Source organism: Odocoileus virginianus, chromosome 3 (assembly GCF_023699985.2).
Source record: "Odocoileus virginianus isolate 20LAN1187 ecotype Illinois chromosome 3, Ovbor_1.2, whole genome shotgun sequence".
Classification (NCBI taxonomy): Eukaryota; Metazoa; Chordata; class Mammalia; order Artiodactyla; family Cervidae; genus Odocoileus; species Odocoileus virginianus.
Genome location: NC_069676.1, coordinates 8,896,303 through 8,916,679, shown reverse-complemented (window position 1 = coordinate 8,916,679; position 20,377 = coordinate 8,896,303). Strand labels below are relative to the sequence as shown.

At 45.9% G+C, this 20,377-nt stretch overlaps 1 protein-coding gene and 1 pseudogene across 10 annotated transcripts in view; both read right to left on the bottom strand.

Moving 5' to 3' along the window:
- LOC110122304 (adhesion G protein-coupled receptor E2-like) overlaps window positions 1–12,568 on the bottom strand; it is a 62,551-nt gene extending 49,983 nt beyond the window's left edge. Inside the window, exons 1-10 of one of the 10 annotated variants that reach the window (XR_011486076.1) lie at window positions 12,326–12,562; window positions 9,178–9,231; window positions 8,741–8,860; window positions 8,062–8,217; window positions 4,773–4,904; window positions 3,663–3,809; window positions 3,045–3,191; window positions 2,919–2,965; window positions 2,728–2,805; window positions 2,140–2,317 (exon numbers count right to left, since the gene is read on the bottom strand). Coding sequence is in view for 5 of the 10 variants with exons in the window: in XM_070462862.1 (XP_070318963.1) it covers window positions 2,140–2,317; window positions 2,728–2,805; window positions 2,919–2,965; window positions 3,045–3,191; window positions 3,663–3,809; window positions 4,773–4,904; window positions 8,062–8,217; window positions 8,741–8,860; window positions 9,178–9,231; window positions 12,326–12,356 (1,090 nt within the window). In the remaining 5 variants the exon portion in view is untranslated. Of the gene's footprint in view, window positions 1–2,139; window positions 2,318–2,727; window positions 2,806–2,918; window positions 2,966–3,044; window positions 3,192–3,662; window positions 3,810–4,772; window positions 4,905–8,061; window positions 8,218–8,740; window positions 8,861–9,177; window positions 9,232–12,325 lie in introns of all 10 variants that reach the window. The other 9 variants (XR_011486084.1, XM_070462862.1, XM_070462853.1 and 6 more) reach the window with 9 other exon arrangements.
- A 230-nt stretch (window positions 12,569–12,798) lies between these two features.
- On the bottom strand, window positions 12,799–14,262 carry LOC110122303 (14-3-3 protein theta pseudogene; annotated as a pseudogene).
- Between the last annotated feature and the right edge of the window lie 6,115 nt (window positions 14,263–20,377).

Genomic DNA, 20,377 nt, shown 5'->3' with positions numbered 1-20,377 from the left:
TTGATCTCCTTGCAGTCCAAGGGACTCTCAAGAGTCTCCTCCAACACCACAGTTCAAAAGCATCAATTTTTCGGTGCTCAGCTTTCTTCACAGTCCAACTCTCACATCCATACATGACCACTGGAAAAACCATAGCCTTGCCCAGATGGACCTATGTTGGCAAAGTAATGTCTCTGCTTTTTAATATGCTATCTAGGTTGGTCATAACTTTCCTTCCAAGGAGTAAGCATCTTTTAATTTCATGGCTGCAGTCACCATCTGCAGTGATTTTGGAGCCCCCCCAAAATATAGTCTGACACTGTTTCCACTGTTTCCCCATCTATTTTCCATGAGGTGATGGGACCAGATGCCATGATCTTAGTTTTCTGAATGTTAAGCTTTAAGTCAATTTTTTCACTCTCCTCTTTCACTTTCATCAAGAGGCTTTTTAGTTCCTCTTCAGTCTCTTTCATAAGGGTGGTGTCATCTGCATATCTGAGGTTACTGATATTTCTCCCAGCAATCTTGATTCCAGCTTGTGCTTCTTCCAGCCCAGCGATTCTCATGATGTACTCTGCATATAAGTTAAATAAGCAGGGTGACAATATACAGCCTTGATGTACTCCTTTTCCTATTTGGAACCAGTCTGTTGTTCCATGTCCAGTTCTAACTGTTGCTTCCTGACCTTAATATAGGTTTCTCAAGAAGCAGGTCAGGCAGTCTGGTATTCCCATTTCCTTCAGAATTTTCCACAGTTTATTGTGATCCACACAGTCGAAGGTTTTGGTGTAGTCAATAAAGTAGAAATAGATGTTTTTCTGGGACTCTCTTGCTTTTTCGAAGATCCAGCAGATGTTGGCAGTTTGATCTCTGGTTCCTCTGTCTTTTCTAAAACCAGCTTGAACATCTAGAAGTTCATGGTTCACGTATTACTGAAGCCTGACTTGGAGAATTTTGAGAATTACTTTACTAGCGTGTGAGATGAGTGCAATTGTGTGGTAGTTTGAGCATTCTTTCGGATTCCCTTTCTTAGGGATCAGAGTGAAAACGGACCTTTTCCAGTCCTGTGGCCACTGCTGAGTTTTCCAAATTTGTTGGCATATTAAGTGCAGCACTTTCACAGCATCATCTTTCAGGATTTGAATACCTCAACTGGAATTCATCACATCCATTAGCTTTGTTTGTAGTGATGCTTTCTAAGGACCACTTGACTTCACATTCCAGGATATCTGGCTCTAGGTGAGTGATCACACCATCGTGATTATCTGGGTCGTGAAGATCATTTTTGTACAGTTCTTCTGTGTATTCTTGCCACCTCTTCTTAATATCTTCTGCTCCTGTTAGGTCCATACCATTTCTGTCCTTTATTGAACCCATCTTTGCCTGAAAATTTCCCTTGATATCCCTAATTTTCTTTTTTTTTTTTCCATTTATTTTTATTAGTTGGAGGCTAATTACTTTACAGCATTGCAGTGGTTTTTGTCATACATTGAATTAGCCATGGATTTACATGTATTCCCCATCCCGGTCCCCCCTCCCACCTCCCTGTCCACCCCATCCCTCTGGGTCCTCCCAGTGCACCAGGCCTGAGCACTTGTCTCATGCATCCAACCTGGGCTGGTGATCTGTTTCACCCTAGATATACATGTTTCGATGCTGTTCTCTTGAAACATCCCACCCCCAGGTTCTCCCATAGAGTCCACAAGTCTGTTCTATACATCTGAGTCTCTTTTTCTTTTTTTGCTCTGCAGTCTTTCCCATTCTGTTGTTTTCCTCTATTTCTTTGCATTGATCACTGAGGAAGGCTTTCTTATCTCTCCTGGCTATTCTTTGGAACTCTGATTCAAATGGGAATATCTTTCCTTTTCACTTCTCTTCTTTTCACAGCTATTTGTAAGGCCTCCTCAGACAACCATTTTGCCATTTTTCATTTCTTTTCCATGGGGATGGTCTTTACATCTCTTTATTTATTTTACAACTACAAGTTTGTTCCTATTAGTCCCTCTCAACTATTTTGCCCTTAACCTTTTATTTTAATTTGTTTATGAGATTAACTGGAAGATATAAGCATGGTCACTTTGCTCTAGTGAGACTGGAAGAGCAAGGAGGCAGGGAAAAAGCAAAGCAGGAACCTGCGATCAGACTCAGGTATTGACTTACCTATGCCTGCAGATGAACTGAAGTTCCATGACCCTTTAGGCAATGCCTTGCTCACCCCTCTCAGGACATTTTCCAGGCCAAAGAGCAGGTTAGTGACTGCAAAGCGCTGCTCTGATAAGGGCAGGGTTTTCAGGTCCCCGGGGGTCTCCAGCAGATCACTCATCTCCTGTATGAGCACCTGGGGTGATGGGGACACAAAGCCAGGAGCCCATGCATCTGAGAGGCCATATAAAGGTATGAGCCAGTCACAGAAAACAGACTAAAGAGACTGGGTGATACAAGTGGTACAGGATGTGATTCCCTGGGTGATTTTTTGCCCCTGCAATCCAGCCTCTCAAGGTCAAGCTTTTTCATTAGTGTCAAGGATGATGTAAACCCAATATCCAGAAATAGGGAAAGGAAAGAGCATTAGTAGGTGTGCCGTGTGTTCAATAGTCACTACACTTGTCCACTTTTCCCACCCACCCTGTGGGAGAGGCAGAGCCTCAGAGAGAGCACCTTTGTTGTTGGGGTGTCCCCTTCCAGACCAAAGTTTCCCAAGGCTTCTATGGGATGCTTCCACCTGCCTCCCTTGGGTCCTGCCCTTACCCGAACAGTGTTCAGGACAGAGGCCGAACTGAAGTTTCTGCCCAGATCCTGGATTCTGTTAAAGAAGTGAGAGAGCGCCTGGGGGAGAAGACAAGGTGGTCAGAAAGTCTCATGTGAGTGTGGGAGCTTGGGGGAAATGAACAGGCTTTGCGGAGAGATTTCCTGCTGCCTGTCCCTTTGGGGCCACTCACCTGGCTCTTGATTCCAGGGGAAGCAGTCCAGGTGGGGAAGCGGATCTCTGCAGGGGACAGGGGAGCAGTTCATTAGGTGTGGCAGCATCTGTGTTTGCTATGGGTGGGTCAGGGCAGGATAAGTACCTTCGCAGATGGTGGTCATTTTCTCATCACTGAATCCAGGTTTGGGCACCCAGCCTTGGCGGCAGTGGCACGTGTATGAACCCACAGTGTTGATGCAGACGGTGGAGTTGTCACACTGATGCTTCCCGGAGCTGCACTCGTCCACATCTGGGGACACAAAGAAGGGAGTCAGGCTCTGCCCCAGTCTGATGAGGTTCCTCTCCTCACTGTGCCCCCTTACTTTCCAATTAGTGCTTCATTCCTCCCAGGAGGTGATGCCACCTCCTGGAATCAAGGACAGCACATCCTTGAGTAGTGGATGCTGTGAATATATATAGGAAGTATGTAAACAGCAGATGAGACAAGTACAGCTTGTGAAAATACTGACATATCCTCTTTACAGCTGGTAATTAGCTGTTGCCTAGGGTCCCTGGGAGCCTTCCGCTTGGTACCCCAGCTCCTTCTCTAGGACCCCCCACCCCTCCAAGATCTTTTCACATTTAACCTCAAAATGCTTAACACCTTACACAGCAGGGGACCCCCAGTGATCTTTCTGTTTGGTTTGTGTGGGTACCAATGAGTATGTGATTAGATGTTTTGAGTGTGGGTCTCCAAGAGTGTAGCATCTGAGCTCCAGACCTTCACAGACTGTGTTGTTTGGGCCATTGGAGGACCCAGGGATAGGCTTCCAGCCGAGGCGGCAACGGCACTCATAGCTGCCCACGAAGTTGAGGCAGTGGGTGGAGCTGTGGCATGGGTTTCTCCCAGAGGTGCATTCATTCACATCTGAGGAAAAAGCCAGAAGACCAGAACTAACCCCCTTCACTCACTGCACCCATTCTTCATACCCCTTCTCAGATTTCTTAGCGCTGCTCTCTGAGGACACCCTGTCTCTGTAAGCTACCTGGCCTGCTGGGATACAAATGTGTGATGGTATTTCCTAATGTAAAATTTCCATAAGCTCAGATCCTCCCCGCAGGGTGGACAGGGCACAACTTTGTGGGTGCAGGTGTGATCCCAGACCAAGCTGAGTCCCTTCACGTCTGGTGCAGGAGGCTCTGTGGGGGCACCTGTGATGAGCTTCTAACCAGGGAGGCTGTAGCACTGATCACAGCCCACGGGTGATGCGGTGGGTGAGGGGGAGGCACCACTGCCATCCGGAGCTGCATCCCTGCCTTCATTAGAATAGAACTCAGAGGACCAGTCCTGTCCAGCCCAGGTCCCCCAGCTCCTCACTGTCTGCACTGAGGACACACCTCTCCTCATAGTGCTGCTGCCTCTTCATTGCCAAAGCTTGTCATGGCAGCTTCCCTTAGGAATGTCCAGCTGGGACATTGTCCCTATTTTTAAGAAGAAAAATGAGGCAAAGGTAGAAACTGAGTCACGGCTGCTTGTCTCCTCCATCAAAGCTCTTACTCACATTCTCTTTAGCCCTGGACTGAGGTTCCCCCTCTGAAAGCCAGAGGTGACACCTCCCTCTGATCCTATGTGACAGATGAGGAAGGGATGAGGCCTGGGATGTTCATGGGGGTGGGGAACTCCACAAAGAAACCCCAGGCCCGGAAGGCTCTGCTCTCTCCCTGGTCTGTGGTGGGACGATTTGAGGAGGCGACCCTTGGGCGGGGCCCTGGCAGACCCTTGTGTCACAGGAACCCGAGTCTTGTCTCCTTCCTGCTTGGGGTCCCTGAGCCACCTCAGCTCCTTCCCCAGCTCCAGGCCCACCTCACCCTTTCTTCCTGGGGTTTCTACCTGTGCAATTCCTCGGGTCATTTGGGTTGAACTCCAAGCCGGGTGGGCACTGGCAGGTGTAGCTGCCCTCGGTGTTGATGCAGATGCTGCGGCCTTTACAGACTCTGGGTCTGTGCTGACATTCGTCCACATCTACAAGGGGATGGAGAGCCTTATGGATGCCTGTGGCTGTGGACAGCCTTCCGGCCTGGGTGTTATCCACGTTTCTTGGTATAGAAGCATCCAGAAGGGCCTCCCCTCTCTTCCTTGGTTAGTGGGGGCCTTCCCTCACTCATATGGAGGTATCCTATGGATGAGCATGGTGACCTGGAATTTCTGTTGTCTAGAAGTGGCCAGAAGTGGCCCAAGTTACCCAGTCTGCCATCTCTGACTCCGTGAGCCTCCCTGGGAAGCTCCCAGCTGGGATGGTGGCATCACAGCTGCCTGTGTCCCAGGCTAAAGATTTGGAAAAAGGCCTGGGTGGGTCTTCTTGGGAACCGAGTACAGCTGTGTTCCCTGAGCAGGGCCCATCTTGGCTCCCAGTGATGAACTTTGTCCTGACTTCCCCAAGGCGAATGCTGCCAGCTGAGTTCTCCTTGAATCCTGCTGACCCCGGCAGGATAGTACTTGTCCATCCATGCTAACTCTGAGACTCCAGCTCCATGGACATGGACAAAGACCCACCCCTGAGTCATGCAGCTCAAGGATGAGGCTTGTGGGCAGTTCCACAGAAAATGCAGATGATGATAAAAAGGCCAAGGCCACCCGAACAGTGGGCACCAGGCTGTGCTGGACAGTGGGTTTGATGTCTGGCTAGTCAGCTTTAGGGCTGTGAAGGTGACTTTATCTGATCCCCATGAAGGCGTCCCCCAGACTGGCAGGAAGTGATGAGAATCTGCAGCTGAGCAAGGCTTGTGATGGGCGAGGGCTGGGTGGCTGGAGCAGGGGGCAGGTGCTCATGGGCAAAGGGTGGCAGGTGTTTCTGTCATCTTGACACTTGGCCTCCCACTAGAGATGTGGACATGTGCACACTGCTGGGTGGGGCTCAGGCTCCACCTTCTGTCCTCACATGGTCTGGGTCATTGTGCAGTCTGGGTTGACCTCCTTAGTAGAGGGTCAGACCAGAGGAAATGGTCTCTGGTGACAACCTATCATTGAGACCAGATGGAAACCTCTTCATTTACCTGATTTTTCCAGTGGGTTGGGGATTGATGTCACCCTGCCACACCCCTGACGCAACATCCTCCCAGGCCCTAGTCATCAGAGCTACCTCAGGTCCATAAACTGAAATTATGGGAAAGGGTCAGGTGGAGCCTTGGGTGGGGAAATAAATGGAAGCTGAGCAGTTGAGATGTTGCATCAGGGTCCCAGGAGGCATCTTCTCCAGGCAGTTGGCTGGCAGGGTCAATGATCGCTGGGGACAGCGGTGCATTCCTTGAGTCTCCCTCCTCTCACATTTCTGGATGGGGCCCCAGACACCATGACCCAGGGTCTCAGAGGACCCAGTGGCAGCAGGTCTTCTCCCAGACAGCACTAACAATGGCAATGAGGACAGATAGTGTTCTGGACCACACGGTGCTGTGACCACACTGAGTATGGTGTGAATGTCACTTTCTCTTTTGTTTTAAGAAGATAAGATGCCATGTGACAGTGTGATGTTCTGAACATCCAGAAGAGACCCTCTGCAGATGTCCTGAGTCTTGGGGTTCAGAGAGGGTTGGGAGACTAGATAGGCACACAGGACAGCCGTCTGATGCCTGGAAAAGTTGAACAAGGAGCACAGGGACCCAGCCTAGGTCTTCTCATAGCAGACCTCACAGCCTGGACATGGATGGACATGTACTTGGGTGCAGCGAGGGCTGGAATGCTGAGGTGGGGAGTGCAAGACAATCCAGCTAAGCCTGTCTCAGATCTAGGTCTTCAGGCAGAAGGTTTTGATGCAGCAGGCGGCTCTCTCCCTGTCATCCACCTTGAGGCCTGTTGAGGTCCCCTCCCACTTCAGTCTTCTACATCTATGTCTCTGGAGGGTCTCACAACAGTGAGTGAGCAGCCTGCTTAGTGCAGACATACTGAGTGGGATCAATGATCACCACGTGCAGTTGTGCAGGTTGCTCACTGCAGAAGAGTATCTGGCCAATGAGGCAAATTGGGGGAAGAACGTCGACTCAATCTCCATTCCCCAAACACACAGTAGGCCTGGAGATGAGGGACCTTTACTAATTTACTGAAGGCTCTGTCTTCTGACCAGGTCACGAGTTCAAGCACAACAGCCACCCACCGAAGCTGCTATGGGCTAGCAGAGACTCCACACAGATGCAGGACCCTCTTCCCTCCTACCAGGGAGGCTCTGCTGCCCTCTGTCTGCAGGGCAGGAGGGAAGGGACTGGGCCCAAGGTTGCTGGCTCTTCTCCCTGCAGCAGGGTGGGTCAAAGAACACTCTTCAGAGTCCTCTGAACCCTGAGTTCAGCATCCTTCTCACGTCTCACCTTCACTCTCCTTGCCTCCCCATCCGCAGTATTCAGGTCTACCCCTGTTCATGGACCCCTCTCTGGAGTCCTATCTGACCCACTTCTGACCCCCTGTCCCTTTCTCTACCTGCCTGCTCCCCCTGGAAGTGGGACAAAGCCTGGTGATGTGTGGAGGCCATGCTCCTCCTGGTCCTGGTGAAGGAGGGGATGGACCAGGACCGCTGCTCCTGAGCACCCACCCTGGGCACAGTCCCCAGGGATGCCCATCCTGGAGAGGTTGTGTTAGATCATGATGACCATAATTTAAAAGCCCAACAGCCATCAGTGTTTTATGCTTTGTGACCTCATATACCTTTCAGCAATTCTATGAGGTAAACAGCATAATTCCCCCCCAACTTTTTATAGTTAGATAAGCTGGGACACAGAGATTATAGTTAAGTAAGCTGGGGCACAGAGAGAGGTGAAGTAACTTGTCCAGATCGCATAATGATCTTGACAAAGCTGCTTTTGGTTTTATTTGTGCTAGATAGGCATACCTAAAAAAGGAAACAGAAAATCACAATAATATTATCACATCTCCCATGTTAACAGTGATTTCTGAATAAGTATCCTGGCCAGTGTCACACATGCAGCTCTCAGGTGGCAAAGCCAGGACCTGGGTCCCTGCCTCGTACCATCTGCCTCTCTGTGCAGGTGGGACAGGTACCTGTAGACTGTCCCAACTCAGACCTGGGTGCTACACCTGTAACCAAGGTCCTGTCCCCTGGATGCTTCAGATATGACTCAGCATTTTGTCCCTGAAACCTCAAAATGAGAGGCGGAAAATGCAGCATCATTCTTACCTTGACATGTGTTCTCACTCTCATTCTGGAATATTGTTGCCCCAGAAGTAGGCTCATATCCTGGGCTGCATGTGCAGTAGTATCCCCCTTCTGTGTTCTGGCAGTCTGCTAAACTTCCACATTTCACTGGTGAGGGTGGCCCACACTCATTGATGTCTAGAACACAATAGGGCAAAGGGTCACCTGCCAAAGATGTGTGTCCCCTCAAGACAGATCACCATCCCCTACCTGACTCTGCAGCACTGGGCCTGACATGTAATCCATGTCTTTTTGGAACAATTTAGACTCTTGGGCAATACTGCTGAGTCTAGGATGCAGCTGGAACAAGCTAGCCCTGAAGCTTGTGCAGTCAGCTCTGATGTTTCTAGCCCTCTGACTGGCACCCCGGATTGGGATACAATGGGCAGTGCTGAAGTGGGGAGTGGGTAGAATTTCTGCATCTCCCTCCTCAGTCCTGAAAGGAAAAACTGAGGCTCAGACGCCAGACTCCTGAAGACCTAGCTCCTCTTCCAGAAGGTGTCCTCTCTCCACCGTCGTATCTTTTTGTTTTTCTTTTTTCTGTGCTTGACAGTTCTGAGGACAAAGCCTGAGGCACCCATTGAATACCCATGTCTCCCATGGGTACTGGGCTGTACCCCATATTCTCTGCATGTCCTTCCACCACCCCAAGTCTCCATACCATCACAGCTCTCAAAGGGGTCTGTGAAGATCTCCCCAGAAGAAGAAATGAATCCTGGAGCGCAGCGGCAGGCAGAGCCATTGACACATGAGGATTTCGGAGGGCACCTCAGAGCACAGGCTGGGGGGTGGAAAGTGGGGATGGAGACCATCATCAGAAGTTCCAGAGAATGAAAGAAAGCTATCATCTGGGGGTCCATGGGCAGAAGAAGGGAAGGAAGCATGAATGGGGGGAAGGGAGGGAGAAAGGGGGAAGAGATGATGCTATCCAAAGGGGAAGAGCTCAGAACACTCTGGGCACTTGGGTAGAAGAAACAACTTTTCTTGTTCCCAGAGAACCATTTCTGAACCTCACTTGAAAAATAAGTCTCCTTCTCTCCCTTGTCGGTGAGAGAACCCAGACCCTGGCATGCATTCTCCACCTTCCCCCAGACTCACCTTTACTGTTCTGGGCTGTAGGTCCCATTGGAAACAGCAGCAGCACCAAGTGTCCTGGGGCAGAAAGACAGAGATGACAAAGATATTGCCTTGTGGTGTGTCCCTGCTGCCCACCACTTTCCAGCAGCCTCCCCAAGGTTCCTGTGCTTTGCACAGAACTGAGGACTCTGCCTTTCCCCTGCATCTCCTGGGACTCCCCAAGGAATCAGTTACTGACAGGCACAGCCCTCATGGAACCACAGGTGCTAGATGTAAAGTGACAGAGTATACAGAGAGCTGATGACAAGGACACATCTTAGAAACTCCAACCTCTCCCAAATGAGGGGGCATATTTGAAGGAGGAAGAAAGTCCTCAGAGTGGGGTGCCTTTGCCCAAACTCAGGTTCTTTGTCCCCTGGCAGTGGCCAAAATCTCTCTGGATTTCTCTCCAGAATGGTTTCTCTTGTTGAAGTTACATGTTTCAGGACACATAGGAAGAGAATGGATATTGCAGTTAGACAGTCCACGTTTGGAGTTAGACAGTCCAAGCCCTACCTCATGATGATGTCAGCAGGACTTGGAACCTTGGAATCAGGAGAGGGTGAAGACAGGTAGATATGAGAACTAAGGTATCTGCAGGTAGATGCAGTCTGCCCTGGATAAGTGGCCTCTCTAGGTTCAGCAGCCGTGGCTGCTGTGATTCCCTGCAGATGAGCTCCTGGCCTTACTATAGTGCACTGAGGTCACAGCTCCTCTCCTTGATCTCAGTACAGCCCTGAAATGAATCATTGAGAGCAGTAGGCTTTGTGATATGAAACCATTATGGGTGTAAAGGATTGAAGTCTACCCTACAGTGAGTACCCAGTCTGTCATCCCATCCAAGTGAGCAGATGAACCCTAAGAAAACCTCTCAGAGCTGTGTGCCTTACAGGATCTTTCTTCTTAGGCAAAGATAAGAAAGAATTCCTCTTCCAGGCGGTACTGCCATTTCAAAACTGTTATGTGACAGAGGATCCTGGTGGAGAATGGATTTGAAGACTCAAGTCTGCAAACAAACTTTCACTTGGTGGCCACGTGTCTTTGGAGATGCCACCTGTCCTTTGAAGCACAATTTCCCCAATGCAAAACAAATTGTTCTTCAGTTGCTAAGTCATGTCCAACTAACTTGTGGCCCCATAGGCTGCAGCACATCAGGCTCCTCTGTCCTCCACTACCTCCCAGAGTTTGCTCAAACTCACATCCATTGAGTCGATGATGCTATCTAACCATTTCCTCTTCTATTGCCCTCTTGTCCTCATGCCCTTGATTTCCCCAGCATCAGGTTTTTTTCCAGAGTGTCAGCTCTCTGCATAAGGTAGTCTAAGTATTGGAGCTTCAGCTTCAGCATCAGTCCTTTCAATGAATATTCAGAGTTGATTTCCTTTAGAATTGACTGGTTTGATGAAATGAGTGCAATGGTAGTAATAGCATAATAGCATGAGCTTTATTACAGTTGTAGATGACTAAAGACTAATAAGGTTTAGTTTATATTATGGTTAATTTTATGTAGCAATGTGGCTGGGCCACTGTACCCACATATTTGGTCCCACACTATTCTAGACATTGCTGTGAAGGTGTTACATGAACTAGCATTGTTTGGTAGGAAAAATAATTTATTTCACTTTTATCTTATGTTGGACCATAGTTGATTAACAATGTTATGTTAGTTTCAGGTGTACATCAAAGTGATTCAGTTATATATATACATGTATCTGTTCTTTTACAAATTATTTTCCCATTTAGGCTATTACAGAATATTGAGCAGAGTTTCCTGTGCTATGCAGTAGGTTCTTGTTGATTATCTATTTTAAATATAGCAGTGGGTACATATGAATCCCCAACTCCCAATCTATCTCTCATCCCCCACTTCCCCCCATAATCATAAACTTATTTTCTAAGTCAGTGAGTCTGTTTCTGAGTTAACATTTAAATCAGTAGACTCTGAATAAAGCACATTATCCTCCATAATCTCGGTGAATCTCATACAATCAGTTGAAGGCCTAAGAGGAAAAAAAAAATTGACCTCTTTGAAGAAAAAAAAAAATCACTTCTGGAGGCCCTCGAACATGAGATGCAGCATCAGATCATCCTGGGTTTCCAGTGTGCTGCTGGTCCTTGGGATTTTTGGACTTTCCAACCTCCACAATCTCATGAATCAGTTTCTTAAATAAAATCCTTTCTCACCTCTATAGATTCATCCTATTGGTTCTGTTCCTCTTGAGAACTTGGGCTAATACAGGTGGTAAAATTAGAAATCTTTGTTAATTTTCACTAGGAATACATTTCACCAACTTGGGACTTTCCTGGTAGTCCAATAGGCAAGAATCTGCCTCCGAATGCAGGGGACACAGGTTCGATTCCTGGTCCAGAAGGTCCCGCATGCTGAGGAACTACTGTGCCCCGTGGGCCCCAGCTACCGAAGCCCACACACCTAGAGCCCGTGCTCTGCAACGACAGGAGCCACCGGAGTTTGGAGGAGAGTGGGTTCGTGTAGATGTATGGCTGAGTCCCTTTGCTGTCCACCTGAAACTGTCCTAACATTGTTAATCGGCTATGAAAAGTAAAAGTAAAAGTTGCTCAGTTGTGTCCGACTCTTTGGACCCCATGGACTATACAGTCCATGAAATTCTCCAGGCCAGATTAGTGGAGTGGGTAGCCTTTCCCTTCTCCCGGGAATCTTCCCAACCTAGGGATCAAACCCAGGTCTCCCACATTGCTTGTGATTCTTTACCAGTTGAGCCACAATGGAAGCCCAAGAATACTGGAGTGGCTAGCCTATCCCTTAATCAGCTATATGCCAATATGAAATAAGAAGCTTTTAAAAGAGAGAGTTGCCACAAAAATGAGAAGCCCGTGCACTGCAACCAAGAGGAGCCCCCATGCATGGCAAACAGAGAAAGCCCAGCACAACCAAAAATATAAATTAATTAACTAATTAAAAGTTTCACCAATTTTCTCCTTTGAGAACTTAACATAATTGAGTTAATACCCTTCTTAAATTCCTTCCCTGCTTTCCTTTGTAAAGATAGTGGGAAAACCAGAAACAAAGCAAAAGCTTCTAAAAGTAAAGAACAGAGAAAATTCTCAGACAGCTTTAGTTGTCTAACTCCATCGTTATAATCCTACTTACCTGGAAGCAAACTTAGATACCTGTTTCTCATGGTGCAGAGACCAGCAAGCCCAGCCACAGATGTCTTATCTTCCTCTGTGTGTCGGGGAGGGACTTCTGGCTTTCAGTATGACTTCTGCTTTTCACGGGGCTCTTCCGGGTGGTGGCTCTTCCGGCACTAGTGGTAAAGAACCTACCTGCCAATGCAGGAGACTGAAGATAGCTGTGTTGGGAAGACTCCCTGGAGGAGGGCATGGCCTGCTGGGAAAATCCTGTGGACAGAGGAGCCTGGCAGGCTACAGTCCATAGTGTCACAAAAGTCGGACACGACTGAAGCAACTTGGCACACACGCATGCTGCTTTTCATTATCTAACAGGAAATCACTGGTCTGGACGTTTCTTTCTCCTGTTTTGCCTGATGATTACTGCTCTGAAATTTCTAAGCATTTGCATAGCATTACTGGTATTTGTACTGCAAGACTCTTTAAAAGTGGTTTTTTTTTGGAGGTGTAAGTGATTTTTTATTGGGAAGGGAAGTTGTCAACTCAAACAGCAGCAAGTGAAGAGTGAATAAGGAAACTCCCTGTTGTCACAGATACAGAAGTCCTCCATCACATATATATGATACAGGAGGCATTTTAATCTGTGATCCCCCCAGCCCCAAAATGTCAAATGCTTTTCCATTCAATCTAGTACTTCTGGATTCCTACTAAAAAGGAATACATTAAGAGGATGGAAAAGTTGCTTACTGAAAGGAAATCTCTGAAGAAGAGTAAGGGGAGGGAATGTAGAAATTAAGAAGTTATGTAGAACACTCTTTAAATTGTAATTAGCTACATTTTCATATCTTCACAGTAATACAAAACACAGTCACTTGCAGAACTGGTTCAGATTACTTAAATACCAGATATATTTTTAGTCTTCTACATAAGTGTTTGGAAGTTACTTATGTTTGTATGAAATGAAGCTATTAATACTTTTCTACAGCAGTAACTGCACACCAGGAAGGCTAAGACAAACACAAATCAAGGAATGGAGTTTTCCCAAAGCTGCAGTGTGAAAAGACTATAAACAGCTGATTTCATACACATGAATGGGTTTCTTTGCTATAGGAAATCCAAATGGAATAAGGAATAGAGATGAGTAAAAAGGTTTCAAGGGGAAGAAAGGTGACACCCTGTATGCACTTAGTTTTCTGCCCCTTCTGCCGCATCACATTCTTCTCCTGCACTGTCTGATGTCCATAATGTGAGGCTGTCTCTCAGCAGCTGCATGATGAGGCTGCTGTCTTTGCACGAGTCTTCATTCAGTGTGTCAAGTTCTGCAATAGCCTCATCAAAAGCCGTTTTAGCCAGTGTGCAGGCCAGTTCTGGGTTATTGAGGATCTCATAGTAGAACACAGAAAAGTTAAGAGCCAGCCCCAGCCGGATGAGGTGTGTGGGTTGCATCTTTTTCTTGCTTATATCGAAAGCCTCTTGGTAAGCTCCTTGGGAATTATCTATTGTTTGCTTCCGATCATCACCACAAGCAACTTCAGCAAGGTACCGGAAGTAATCTCCCTTCATTTTCAGATAGAAGACCTTACTCTCTGGATTAGTTGCATTGGCTATTAAATACTTATCCAACAATTCCAGGACCATGGTGCAGATGGACCTCAGCTTGGACTCCACTTTCTCCCAGTAGTCCTTGATCAGCTGCAACTTCTTGTCCGAGGTGTGGTCTTCTGCTCGATGCTGGAGAAAACCCTCCAGGCGGACCGGCGGCCCCCGACCATGTTCTTGTAGGCCACCGAGAGCAGGTTGCGCTCTTCGTTGGACAGCTCGGCGCCCTGCTTCGTCACGGCCTTCATGCAGGTGGCCATGTCGTTGTAGCGCTCGGCCTGCTCGGCCAGCTTGGCCTTCTGGATCAGCTGCGTCTTCTCCATGGGGGCCGAGGGAGCGGACAGCGAGGTGGAGCGCGGACCCCGGGGGCTTCACGTCTCCGCGGCCGTGGCGCGAGTCCCCCAAACAGTGGTTTTTATATTGTTTTGATATATGAAGACCTCCTATATCAAACATGAAGACTCATTTTTTTTATTGGTCTTTTTACATGTATGAAGACCTTGGATCAGAGTGAAGATAGAATTATTTATTTGCTATATATTAACAGATTAAAAAATTTCTTTTGTGTACACATTTTGTTTTATTGTAACCAAACAACTTGTACACTTTTAACGTTTAAAACAGCATCATCTTTCCTTTCCAGTGAAACAAAAAGAAAAGTTTAAAAATAAACAGGAGCAAAATTACAATAGAGAATTTCAATTGCAAATAAGATCCTACATGTTCTGCTGATTCTCCCATCAAGTGGCAGGGCTCAAGTCATCATTAGGAGAGAATTTTATTTTGAAAGTGTCATCTTAAACTGCAAGGATTTCCATTAGACATCACAATTAAACATGCCAAAGGAAAAGCCATGTTGTCAAAATGCCCATTTAACCCACCCAAACATCCGAAAACTACCCTTTGCTAACCTTCTATAAACCCCATTTTAAAAGTATTTTTTCGCCAGGACATGGAAGTAACCTAGATGCCCATCAGCAGACGAATGGATGAGGAAGCTGTGGTAAATATACACCATGGAATATTACTCAGCCATTAACAAGAATTCATTTGAATCAGTTCTAATGAGATGGATGAAACTGGAGCCCATTATACAGAGTGAAGTAAGCCAGAAAGATAAACACCAATCCAGTATACTAATGCATATATATGGAATTTAGAAAGATGGAAATGATAACCCTATATGCAAAATAGAAAGAGACACAGATGTACAGAACAGAGTTTTGGACTCCGTGGGAGAAGGCGAGGGTGGGATGTTTTGAGAGAACAGCATCGAAACATGTATATTGTCTAGGGTGAAACAGATCACCAGTCCAGGCTGGATGCATGAGACAAGTGCTTGGGCCTGGTGCACTGGGAAGACCCAGAGGGATCGGATGGAGAGGGAGGTGGGAGGGGGTATTGGGATGGGGAATACATGTAAATCCATGGCTGATTCATGTCAATGTATGACAAAACCCACTGCAATGTTGTGAAGTAATTAGCCTCCAACTAATAAAAATAAATGAAAAAAAAAAAAAAAAAAAAGAGACAAAAGGTGTAGGGACAGAGATCCGTCTGGGAAGGGAGTCTTAAAAAAGAGAGAAGTTTCCAAACACCAGGAAACACTCTCACTGGCAAGTCTGTGGCGAGCCTTGAAACCTCAGAGGGCAACATAAGCAGGAGGAAAAAAAATAAATAATTAAAACCCACAGATTACGTGCCTAATGGCAACTCCCAGCGAAGAAGCAGCCCCGACGCTTGCATCTGCCACTAGCAAGAGGGCACTGGACAGGGAGTTGCAGGCTGCATTGCTTAGGGTAAGGACCAGGCCTGAATGCCCGGATGGCAATCTGAGGGAACTAACTTGAGACAGCAACCCAGGCTGTGGGATAGCTATCCCATGATTCCGTGCAAAGCCCTAACCTAAAACACGACCAGGCCCGCTGACAGAACAAAGGACTAAGCTGAGCTAGCCGGCTGTGTACCGGCCCATCCCCCACCGGAGACAGGCAGGCGAGGGCAGCCAGAGCTGGAAGGGGGCAATCGCGGCCCCAGAGAGGCATCCTCTACCAAACTGCAAGCGGGCTTCGTGGCTAACCAAGACTTCTTGGGATTCTGGACAATCGACCTCTGCTGGGAAGGTCCCAGCCAGAGATCAGCTCCCCAGAAGGGACACACGGCACACCTGAGAAGGCGTGCCAGTTGTACACCCAGAAAACTGAGTGGCTGGGATGGGGGAGGAGATAAGACACAGCCCCAAACTGGGGGCGACTGTGCTCGCCAAGCATATGGTTACCTGAGCTGCTCGGACCTGGGAAGGGCACAAAACGCAGGTCCAACCGAGTCTGTACCTTTGTGGAGTACTCGAGAAATTGAACCTGAGTGCCTTAGACCTGGGAAGTGCACGCAACCCAGGGCCCGCCTCAAGACAATTCCCGGCAGACCAACCTAGAGCCTGAGCAGTGTAGACAATGAAAGCACACACGCCGTGAGCAGAGGAAAACCCAGTGTGGCCCAGACACTGCGAGCGCTCCCCACACACGCCAGTGATATTTGTCTGCAGTGTTCCTCCCTCCTCACAGCACGACTGAACAAGTGAGCCTAAACAAGAGACCACATTCGCCCCCTTGTGTCAAGGTGGAAATTAGACACTGAGGAGACCAGCAAACAGAAGAAGCTAAAATGAACAGAGGGAACTGCTTTGGAAGTGACAGGTGCAATAGATTAAAACCCTGCAGTTAGCACCGACTACATAGAAAGGGACCTATAGGTCTTGAGAAGTGTAAGCCAGATCAAGGAACTATCTGAAAGTGAACTGACCCCACACTGTCCACAACAACACCAGAGAAAGTCCTAGATATATTTTTACTGTTATCATTTTTTAAATTATTTTTTAATTTTTAAGTCCTCTTTTACTCCTTTAATATTTATCTTTATAACTTACTATTACTTTGCAAAAAAAGGACCCTATTCTTAAAGCAAACATCATATATACATATATTTTATAATTGTTGTGACTTTGTTTTTTCATTAATATTGTATTTTTGAGAATCTAACCTCTACCCTAGATTTTTAATCTTTGCTTTTTGGTATTTGTTATCAATTTTGTACCTTTAAGAACCCAATCTTCAGTACCCATTTTTACATGGGAGCATGATTACTGGCTGGATTGCTCTCTCCCCCTTTGTACTCTCATTTTTCTCCACAGGTCTCCACTATCTCCTCCCTCCCCCGTCTCTTCTCTACCCAACTTGGTGAATCTCTGTGTGTTCTGGGCTGTGGCGAACACTGAGGGAATTGATACTGACTAGATTGTCTCTCTCCTTTTGATTCCCTCTTTTATCCTCCTGGCGACCTTTGTCTCCTTATTCCCTCTTCTCTTCTCTGTGTAACTCCATGAACATCTCTGAGGGATCCAGACTGTGGAGAGTACATAGGGAAGTGATTACTGGCTAGTTTGTGCTCTCCCCTTTATATTCCCCCTCTTCTCCTGGTCCCCTCTATCTCCCTCCTCTCCCTTCTCTTCTCTTCTCCATTTAAGTCTGTGTACCTCTCCGAGTGTCCCTCAATGAGGAGAAACTTTTCATCATTAACCTAGATGTTTGATCATTGGTGCTGTATAGATGGAGAAGTCTTGAGGCTACTGTAAGAATAAGACTGAAAAGCAGAGGCAGGAGGCTTAAGTCCAAATCCTGAGAACACCAGAGAACTCCTGATTCCAGGGAACATTAATCAATAGGAGCTCATCAAATGCCTACATACCTACACTGAAACCAAGCACCACCCAAGGGCCTACAAGCTCCAAAGCAAGACATACTATGCAAATTCTCCAGCAACACAGGAACATAGCTCTGAGCTTCAAAATACAGGATGCTCAAAGTCACACCAAATGCATAGACATCTCAAAACTCATTTCTGGACACTTCATTGCACCCCAGAGAGAAGAAATCCAGCTCCACCTACCAGAACACCGACACAAACTTCCCTAACCAAGAAACCTTGACAAGCTACCCGTCCAACTTCACCCACAGAGAGGAACCCCCACAATAAAGAGGAACCTCAAACTGCCAGAGTGCGGAAAGGCCACCCCAAACACAGCAACATAAACAAGATGAAAAGGCAGAGAAATACCCAACAGGTAAAGGAACAGATTTAATGCCCACCAAACCAAGCAGAAGAGGAAGAGACAGGGAATCTACCTGATAAGAATTTTGAATGAGAGTGAAAATGATCCAAAATCTTGAAAACAAAATGGAGTTACAGATAAATAGCCTGGAGACAAGGATTGAGAAGATGCAAGAAAGGTTTAACAAAGACCTAGAAGAAATAAAAAAGAACCAATATATGATGAATAATGCAATAAATGAGATAAAAAACACTCTGGAGGGAACGAACAGAAGAATAACGGAGGCAGAAGATAGGATAAGTGAGTAGAAGATAGAATGGTAGAAATAAATGAAACAGAGAGGAAAAAAGAAAAAAGAATCAAAAGAAATGAGGACAACCTTAGAGACCTCTGGGACAATGTTAAACCCCCCAACATTCAAATCATAGGAGTCTCAGAAGATGAAGACAAAAGGAAGACCATGAGAAAATACTTGAAGAGATAATAGTTGAAAACTTCCCTAAAATGGGGAAGGAAATAGTGACACAAGTCCAAGAAACCCAGAGAGTCCCAAACAGGATAAACCCAAGGCGAAACACCCCAAGACACATATTAATCAAATTAACAAAGATCAAACACAAAGAACAAATATTAAAAGCAGTAAGGGAAAAACAACAAATAACACACAAGGGGATTCCCATAAGGATAACAGCTGATCTTTCAATAGAAACTCTTCAGGCCAGAAGGGAATGGCAAGACATACTTGAAGTGATGAAAGAAAAAAACCTACAGCCCAGATTACAGTACCCAGCAAGGATCTCATTCAAATATGAAGGAGAAACCAAAAGCTTTACAGACAAGCAAAAGCTGAATTTGCTGAATTCAGCACCACCAAACCAGCTCTTCAACAAATGCTAAAGAATTTTCTCTAGAGAGGAAACACAGAAAGGGTGTATAAACTTGAACCCAAAACAATAAAGTAAATGGCAATGGGATTATACTTATCAATAATTACCTTAAATGTAAAGGGGTTGAATGCCCCAACCAAAAGACAAAGCCTGGGTGAATGGATACAAAAACAAGACCCATATATATGTTGTCTACAAGAGACCCAGCTCAAAACAAAGGACACATACAGACTGAAAGTTAAGGGCTGGAAAAAAATATTCCACACAAACAGAGACCAAAAGAAAGCAGGAGTCGCAATACTCATATCAAGTAAAATAGACTTTGAAATAAGACTGTGAAACGAGACAAAGAAGGAGACTACATAATGATCAAAGGATCAATCCAAGAAGAAGATATAACAATTATAAATATATAAGCACCCAACGTAGGAGTACCACAATAGGTAAGGCAAATGCTAACAAGTATGAAAGGGGAAATTAACAATAACACAATAATATTGGGAGACTTTAATACCTCACTCACACCTATGGATCGATCAACTAAACAGAAAATTAACAAGGAAACACAAACTTTAAATGCTACAATAGATCAGTTAGACCTAATTGATATCTATAGGACATTTCACCCCAAAACAATGAATTTCACCTTTTTCTCAAGTGCACATGGAATCTTCTCCAGGATAGATGACATCCTGAGCCATAAATCTAGCCTTGGTAAATTAAAAAAAATTGAAATCATTCCAAGCATCTTTTCTGACCACAATGCCAGTAAGATTAGATGTCAATTACAGGAGAAAAACTATTAAAAATTACAACATATGGAGGCTGAACAACATGCTGCTGAATAACCAACAAATCACAGAAGAAATAAAAAAAGAAATAAAAATATGCCTAGAAATGAGTGAAAATGAAAACACAACAACCCAAAACCTATGGGACACTGTAAAAGCAGTGCTAAGGGGAAGGTTCATAGCAATACAGGCTTACCTCAAGAAACAAGAGAAAAATCAAACAAAGAACCTAACTCTACACCTGAAACAACTAGAAAAGGAAGAAATGAAGAACTCCAGGGTTAGTAGAAGGAAAGAAATCTTAAGAATCAGGGCAGAAATAAATGCAAAAGAAACAAAAGAGATCATAGCAAAAATCAACAAAGCTAAAAGCTGGCTTTTTGGGAAGATAAATAAAAAAGATAAACCATTAGTTAGACTCATCAAGAAACAAAGGGAGACGAACCAAATCAACAAAATTAGAAACAAAAATGGAGAAATCACAACAGACAACACAGAAATCCAAAGGATCATAAGAGACTACTATCAGCAACTATATATCAATGAAATGGACAACTTGGAAGAAGTGGACAAATTCTTAGAAAAGTGTAACTTTCCAAAACTGAACCAGGAAGAAATAGAAAATCTAAACAGACCCCTCACAAGCACAGAAACCGAAACTGTAATCAGAACTCTTCCAGCAAACA